General features: G+C 34.3%; 1 protein-coding gene across 1 annotated transcript; it reads left to right on the top strand.

Annotated features, from left to right (window-relative positions):
- Positions 1–3,534: 3,534 nt before the first annotated feature.
- Positions 3,535–6,407, top strand: LOC132756402 (uncharacterized). The gene is made up of 3 exons (XM_060747469.1): positions 3,535–4,140; positions 5,071–5,229; positions 5,922–6,407. The coding sequence occupies exons 1-3, from the start codon at positions 3,574–3,576 to the stop codon at positions 6,306–6,308; spliced, it is 1,113 nt and encodes a 370-aa protein (XP_060603452.1). The 5' UTR covers positions 3,535–3,573; the 3' UTR covers positions 6,309–6,407.
- Positions 6,408–9,345: the final 2,938 nt, after the last annotated feature.

Raw genomic sequence — 9,345 nt, 5'->3', positions numbered from 1 at the left:
CTCTTATAGCTTTGTTTATTTTCTAAGGCTCTTATAATTAGGTAAAATTTTCATATTTTGTAGTGATTTAGTGCATTATCTTGGACATTTAGGCATCTTAGGAGATTTGCCATAATTCTCATATTTTGTATTTTGTAATGAAATTTGTTAGGACTACCTTATTTTAGTCAATTAGATATGTTTGTTAATTAATAATATAGATTTATGTTATATAAAAAAAATTCTGTATCATTTCCTAAGAGGTTAATAAGTTTTAAGGTAAAATTACCCGGTGTATCAACATTTTATGTGGCATCTGCTTTCTTTAATAGTTGGGGTCCATATAGAATTTACTATAACATTTATATTTTTTCATGGACATTTATTGAAATCTTCTTTTTTAAGTCATCTTATTAAAGCTTTTAATTAATAAAGTTTATTTGGATTGAGTTATCAATTACATTACTTTTCATATGGATCTTGTCTTATGCTCTTTTTAATGAAACTGACCTACCTATGAAGCATAAAATTGATATTGTAGGAAAATTAAAATTACAATCAATTGAAATTGTACAGGTCCCAAAAGATATATTAGTACGCAAAATGGGTTTTTGTAAATTTATATAAATACATAGGTGATATTTAAGTATATTATAGTTAGAGTTTTATCAGTTATGAGGTTTATAACTTACTTGAGGGAAGTTAAACAAGTGACTTGGGACTACAGCATACCTATCTAAAAATCTTCAAAGAATTATATATGGTTATATATGGAAAGGTTTTATACTTTTAAGTTAGCATAGGGCGACACAGGGCTCATCTCGGGTATCTCAAAGGGGTATTATATTAAGTAATGATTACGGATTGATAAACCTTAAAAGTGATTTTCGATAATATACAGAAAAAAATATCAAGAAAGCTATATATGTTTATCAAAGTGGGTTATATTATGGACCTCATATAAGATTAAGATATATTTGAGCCGCGTCACGATAAAAACCAACATAATGGGTTTTGCGACCAGCATGGATCCAGACCAGCCTGCGCATCTGTTCGCTATCAGTGTTATACGGTTTGTAAGTGAACAGTAAAAGCCCAGGCCACATACAAAAATAGTAGTCTATGCCTTGATTATGAGCTGTCAGACAGGGGAATTTGTAAAGGGTGGCTTAGCCTGTCTGTTGTGATTACATGTCTAAAAAGTACAACATGGTATATATTAGCCACCATAGAATTTTTTATCTAGAAAAAAATCTAGCTATATTTGTACAAAAATATAGAAATAATACAATGTACAATGTATAATGCACTTTATCTCAAAAAATCTAACTTTCTTACTGATCCGAATTTTATGAAAAATATGTCAAAATGCTTGGAATGATATCAAGAAATTTAAGCAATAAATAAAAATACTGAAATTTGTAATTTCACTCGATAACTCTGAATTTTACAAAAAGATGATGCAATAATTTACATTGTAATTGATATAAACCATGTAAAACTGAGGTTCGGCATGAAAATAAAATACTAAAAAATCAAAGTACTGAGAGCACGTCTGAGCTTTTACGAATTATGTAAAAATCAAAGAACTGAAAGCACTTCTGAGCATTTACAAAATGGTTTACTTTGTGACAGATACTCTATGATGGACAGTTCATAATGCCCTTTGGGACTGAGTTTTCTTAATGTTCGTCTTCTGCCTTGCTTCTTTGGGCCCTTGTGTGTGATTTTTTGTTACTCTATCTTCCTTTAATATTTTGAGTACTTTTTGTTATGGTCATATGGGTATTCCTTTATATGTATCTACATAATCATTTCGGTGTTTTACTTACTTTACCTTTTGAAACCATAACAACTGTTATAAATTTACTAAGCGGGGATTCATTTTATTTACACCATCTCGTTTATAGGAACATGGTGGGCTAAGAATGAGGTTTGGTGCACCATTAACCGGTTTAAATCCCCAGTAGTTCTTATTGTGCTGACTGGTCCAAGGCGGCACCCCTCTATGTTCCTCAGATGTATGTTTTTGTCAATTCATACTGTTTTGATGACTTTTTTGTCGGTGTGTTGTTTTCTCGTCTACGGTAAGTATTTTCTCTTTTGCCTCTAGTTTTTTTTTAATAAATCAATTTATTTGTTTACTTTGATTTCCTTGTCGTTTACCATTATTTCGTCTTATGCATCATTTAAGTGATAAGCCTATCCGTGCTCTACCTTCCAACCTGTCCGTTTTTCTAGGGGGTCCTCTTGTATTACTTGGTTCTTGTTGCAGGGTCGTGTGGGGAATGCTTTCATTGAACGCTGCCTTTTTGATAAAACTTTATCATGCCACCCAAAGTTGGCCTATTGGCCGCATCATGTTTTCTAATGTGTCTTAAAAGTAGCAATGCTGCATTATATTTCTCGGTTGACTCATCATCAAAGCATGTAATTTTGCAGAAAATAAACTTAAAATAATTGTAAATTAATTGCAAATAACTGAAGCTGTTGACGTCTCTGTAGAGATATGCAAGACAGACGGGTGAGGAAGATGGTCCAGCCGTTTATATGTCCAACATGATAAACATGCAACGCTTGAGCCACTAAAAATTGCTTTCGTCGTCCTCATCGTGGTCCCATCTCGTACCAAAATACGATGCTGACACGACGGTATTGCGGGGGGGGGGGCTTCACGTAGTCGTGTTCCTTTTTTAAGATTATCATGAATCTTCGTGTTTACATCGTATTGTCTTCTTAAGGATTAAAATGCCAGATTGCACCGATGATCACACAAAGAAAAGACGGAGACTACACGATTTGACAAGATTGCTTCACGATGGTCTTACGAAGGGCAAAATTGACAAACGAATTCAACACGATAATTAACCTTCGCAATGTCTTTGGGCAATTTTTTGACATGCCAAACATTTTGGAACCGCTCACGAAGTTGCTGCCGGAGCTTCTTATATTCAGCCGGGGGTCATACGATGGCAATAGATGCCCTAACGAATGGCACGATGTTATTACGATCAGATCTGAATTGAACATTTCCTTATTCGTGTCTCCATCTGATGCCAAATTCAGGACAGTGTGACGCCTGCATTACAATTCAGAACACGATGTATATAAAAAACCAGAATCATAAATCTGCCGTGCCTATTTCTGGAGTAATTGCTCTTTGTTTATTTTTACTTTTTGAAGTTGTCCGGGACATAACTCGGAAACCATAAGAGATATCAATAAGAAACTTTGTAGGTTGATAGATCACATTGATAAGAAGTGCAATGCAAAGAAAAGTAATTCTGCCTTGCCTAATTTTGGAACTATTGCACTTTGAACTTTTTTTCAGGGACATAACTCTGAAACTACAAGAGGTGTACTTTCATGTGTCCAAAACCTATTCGGGGAGCATCACCCGGCTTAAACCGGGCTCTTGTTTTCATTTTTGTATAGATCTAAAGTAGATTGTATTACACCTTTACATGGATATACTAAATAATCCCTTTTGAAATGTTATAATATTCTTTATTATTTTACATATTTTTTCAGCTCTTGGTCGGAGCTTACAAGACACGCTAATGTTTCAGAGGGAAATATAAAAGTTTGCAAGCAATGGCTTCATATAGCCCTAAACTGTTAGAAAAGAAATACAATAACTGGGTCAAAGCTCACTTAGCTGTGTTGTTTACTAAAGAAGGAGTTGAACCTTTTGTTTGTAAAGAAATACAACAATTTCAATTGAAAAGTCTGCATGATATATGGCACTTAAATGGCTTAATTAGTGGGACTTGCTGTTCAAGTTGCTGTACGGAAAATGTTGTTCATTGCCCTACTGACAAAATATGTAAATTAATGCGTGGGAAATGCACGTATCATCGAAATGTTGCGACAAGGTACAGTTCTTCTGGCTGTCCTAACAAGATATGTCATAACTTTAAAACTGAAATACAAAATGCACATAGGTACAACGGTCCGTCATACAAAAACAGTGATGCTACCCAGTGGTGCAGTAATTTCTGGGAAGTAGCAAAGTGCTTCATGCCCCCAGATGGATACAAAGAAAAAGCATCTGCAACAGAAACAGACTTTAATGGTATCATTAGCGTTATCCTTAATCACAAAGACTTCCAGGGGAAAGTACGTGAAAACCTCAACAATAAAACAAATTTGTTTGAAGAGGTAAACAATATTTCGAAACTATTTATGAAGACTTATGTTTAGTACTTGGTAATAAAACAAACGTTAATATATTTGTTTGAACTAAGGAATTTATCACTACGATATGATATATATAATTAATTAAGATTTTATTATGCTTTCTTGGTAAAATGTAGTAGTCTAGTAAGGATTGAATTTTTACTATTACTTAACAGTTTGCTAGTTTACAGTATATTTCATAACCTACTTAGTATAAAGCTAGATATTTGCTGAAAATATTATAGGTTTTTAATTATTGCTTTACAGTTTAAAGGAACTCCACTGAGATTCATATACCTAAAAACATGATATTTAAAAAACTAACGAATATCAAAAGAACACTTAAAGTGAACAAATCTGCAAAGATGACAAAAAGTTTACTCAGAAGTGAATTGGAAATCGATTTTATGTACAATTCTTAGTCGGTTTTGAGCGTAAAGCGTTCAACGCTATTCATTTTTTGGTCCTTTTATATTGTAAAAATGATCATTCTGGAAAAACGGAGAGACGGAATAACTGAAAATATGCACCAAAATAACTGGTCCAGACCGTCATGAATTGGTAGAAAAGCCTTGGAAAAATATTTCCAGTCCTGCCATGTCAAAATATCTCAGTGGTGTCCCTTTAAGCTGCATGCCTCAAGATGAGCCAAAATATCAAGAATATCAAACTTGGGAAAAAATAAAACAATGATTTAAGAAAAAAAAAATCAACATATAACTTATAATTTACATGTTATGTATGTTATGTACAATTAGATATTAATTTTGCACTATTACCATATTTGTTCTGCTTTACAATTGCAGTACTAACGGCTAATTATGCATTCTATAGATTTTTTTGGATATAGCTTTATAGCCTGTAAATGTTTTAGATGCAATAAGTTAAGAACTGTTATTCTATTTTGACCAGGTAAGAGAAATTGGAAGAAATGTTCGACATTCATCAAAACTTGAAGTAGAAAATTCAGATCTACAGAATTACTTCAAATTACTGCAACAACTGCTTTCTGACCCTGTGTATTTAGCTACAGACACGCATGCGCAGATTGCTAATCAGAAACTTATACAGGTGATTTAACTATTTAAACAATTCATCGTATGACTAGAAGACAGTATTTCGTGTGTTATCTACGTAAAAATGCATACATCTAATTTAATAATCTTTATTTGAACAATTTGAATATTTGAACAAATCATGTAATGGAAAAACCCGGTTCCTCTTAAGTTATGGTCGATTTTCAAAAGCGTAACACATAATACCTGTTGTTTGCTGAACACGTGCGTAAACACAATAAAATATGGTTTGATGTTATTAAATATTTAACGTTTTGCAATAGCTCGTAAGGAAATATACAAACATTTTTTTTTTCTTAAAAAAATGAAATCTTATATCCTAGGAGGATATTTTCAAAATGCCCTCCGATAGATGCAAAATAAAGTCAGAATATTAAATTAAATACACGGCAAATATTGTTCTATGCTGAAGATTTATACTTGTTTTCAAAATGTTTTGTTTGTAAACAAACCTGGTGACGCCTTGTGACTATTACGCGACACTAACTTTGTTTACTACAATTAGCAAAGTTTTGCTTCATACATTTTAAATTATCATCATTTTGCTCAGCCAAGTGACAAACATTGCACACACATTTGTAGATTCTATTATCTATTATCTATTAATGGTACACTTTATGATGAATTGATCTTAAATTCTGGTGTAATATTATATTAATTTATATTTTATGGTATTTATAATTACAGTTAGAAAATGACACTCTAGTCATTGGTAAAGATGAAATAAGGAAAGTACTAGACGATGTGGCAACAGTAATTCAAGACAAGATGAAGGCTGGATTAGATGATCAATATGACAGAATTAAACTAGATTTGATTAGAAGAAAACAAGAAGATCTTCTATGTCTCGAGTCTAAAACTGCCGAGGGAATGATACAGATACAAGATAAGACTGATGCTTCTGTGAAAAGATTAAATGAAGAACGGGACAAAGAAATTGATACAATTCATAAACAAGGAGATAAAGAACGAACAGACCTGGCTGAATTAGGAAAGATGTTTCAAAAAGAACTGAAAACAGCAAGTAAAGCCGAGAAAGAAGAACAGTATATTGATTTAACACAAAGTAAGTGATATGGTTGTTTCAAACTTCTCACAGTGATTACCTCCCTTGGCAGAATTGTAATCACTGCCTTCACAGACGTCACATGATGATCTCATAACGTAAAGTAGGAATTCAAATGTAAATAATGACCGTTACATAGAAATTTTAACGTCATTTTTCCTCTTTCTGTTTTATTTTTAACTTTATGTACCTTCGTTTAATTTTATCAAAAAAATATCAAAAGTGTACAAAATAATGGCAAATAAATTCTAAAGCTAAAAATATAAAATCTAAAAATATTGATAAAAATGTTTGTGATGGCAGAGTTCTCTTTACTGATAAGAGGAGATCACTGCGTACGGAAAAAGCGGTTGTTTCCCTCTATCAATCGGAACATATTCGGCTATTATCTATAATAACCTCGGAAAAATACGGATTGAAAGTAGTTCTACCACGTGGTTTCAGATGTAAACAAAAACAGAGATAATGTAAAACGAATGTATATATTTGACATCCAAAAGAAAATTAATATCTGTTTCGGTACTCTTATAATTGAAAATATGTCTGACAACAATTTGTAATTTAAAAATGCTTAATGATTAAATCCTTATAGGGGACAGTGGGAGTAGTGAAGTGTCTTGTTCCTGCTCCGTAAAGTTAAAGAAGATAACGGTTTGCGGAGCATTATGCATGCAAATGTTTAATAATGAATTACATTGTATATCCTACTTTGAACAAAGTTTAACCCATACATTTTGTGTACATGTGTATAATAAATATAACTAAACGTACATAATACAGAATCATCGTTTAATATATGCAGATAATGACAAAATCATCTCTGGCTACAGACTAAAGGTATTTACTGAAGTGGCTTGCCACAATTACAACTTGACACATATGAGCCGCGCAATGACAAAACCAACATAGTGGGTTTGCGACCAGCATGGATCCAGACCAGCCTGCGCATCCGCGCAGTCTGATCAGGACCCATGCTATTCGCTATCAGTTTCTCTACTTGTAATAGGGTTTGTAAGCGAACAGCATGGATCCTGATCAGACTGCGCGGAAGCGCAGGCTGGTCTGGATCCATGCTATGTTGGTTTTGTCATGGCGCGGCTCATATAATTTATTTTCCTACATAATTCCTACATAATATCTTAAGTTATACTCTAGCATACATGTCCGTCGCACTCCGTGCTTTCAGAACTTGTTTTTACTATCTACCGTATCAGAACCTGCCATCTTTGTGTATGTGTACTGGCCATACTGACCAAAAGGCGATGGTACGATAGCGCGATGGCACGATTGTGATAATCGCGATGGTACGATGGTGAAAATACGATGTCGTGATGGTACAATGGTTAAAACGAGATAGTACGATGGAGAAATCGTGATGTAACATCGCGTTTACACCATCGTGCTATCCCGCCATCGCGATTTCACTATCGTACCGTCGCGTTTTTATCATCGTACCAACGTGTTTTCACAATCGTGCCATTGCGTTTTCACCATCGTACCATCGTACATCACGTGTACATACTAAATAAAAAAATCACGATTGTCCAAACGGAACACCGTAAAAATATATTTTTACATGTTATTTTCGATTTAACACTGATTTTGCAGTATTTTATTAACATATTTTGTTTGTTTTGGGTTTAACGTCACAACGGCACAGTATAGCTCATATCATGACGTTCCAGCTTTACTGGTGGGGGTAGACCTCAGGTGCCCTTCCGTGCATTATTTCAGGCATGCACGGGCACCTGAATAGAACCACCGACGTTTCGTAAGCTAGCTGGATAGCTTCCTCATATGAAAAAATCCAAAGTCCCTGTCGGGATTCGAACCCACAGCGGTGAGGGGCAAGTGGTTTGAAGTCAACGACCTTAACCACTCGGCCACGGACGCCCCTTATTACCATATTTCAAATGCGTTTCTAACGCAGTAAGGGCTGTTTTTGCATATGTTGACCACTTTTAGTTTTTTTCGTGGATTGTATATGTAAATTACTTTATTTGTTCAACTCACATTTGTTTTACTTTAAAATGCATTTCCAATTTTTTATGATAATTGGCATGAATCTGGAGGCGTGCTGTACTGTGGCACAAAGGTGACATGTGTGTGTTTTTATTTATCTCGTGGCCACGAAATACTATGTCGTAGCCACGAGTTACTAAGTCGTGGCCACGATATACTATGTCGTGGCCACGAGTTACTAAGTCGTGGCCACGATATACTATGTCGTGGCCAAGAGTTACTATGTCGCCACGAGATACTATGTCGTGGCCACGAGTTACTAAGTCGTGGGGACGAGATACTATGTCGTGGCCACGAGATAGCTAAGTCGTAACCACGAAATAGCTAAGTCGTGGTCACGAGATAAATAACCAATCAAATTACACCATTTATATGAATTTTCCTAATTAACTAGACATGTGATATGGTACAAGGATGCCCCTACTTCACCAGCCTGTAAAAGTGCCATTTATACAACTTATTGACTTGTCAATTATTTTACATTTTACGTCACTGTGACCCTGATTTTTGACCCAATGACTTCGAAATTATTAGATGTCATCTTCAATGATCTTTTTGGGTTAAATTCCATCTAAATTATTCATCAGACAATTACCTTATATGCTATCTCATGTCCATGGGCAATGTCCCTTCAAAATAAAATAAATTCTCATGTTGTCGTATAAACAAGTTTAACAGGCCGTATTACGTACAAACTGACCAATTTGATCACAAAACTGTCCCAACTAAGGGCTTTAGTCAAAATTAATGTTCGATGGGCCTTGGAAAGTTACTTTCTAATATGATCCTAAAGACAAGTTCAAAGTGAATATGTTCAGTATTTTCAAAGATAAATGTTTCATTTAAAAGTAAGTTGTTTAATTTAAAAAATTCATAATATATTTGGTGTATTCTGATTGGTTAATTATCTCGTGGCCACGACTTAGCTATCTCGTGGCCACGACTTAGTTACTCATGGCTAAGACATATTATCTCGTGGCCACGACTTAGCTATCTCGTACTTAGTAACTCGTGGCCACGACT

Source organism: Ruditapes philippinarum, unplaced genomic scaffold, assembly GCF_026571515.1.
Source record: "Ruditapes philippinarum isolate M1 unplaced genomic scaffold, ASM2657151v2 ctg7641_1_1_1_1, whole genome shotgun sequence".
NCBI classification, from domain to species: Eukaryota; Metazoa; Mollusca; class Bivalvia; order Venerida; family Veneridae; genus Ruditapes; species Ruditapes philippinarum.
This window is presented reverse-complemented; position numbering and strand designations above follow the sequence as displayed.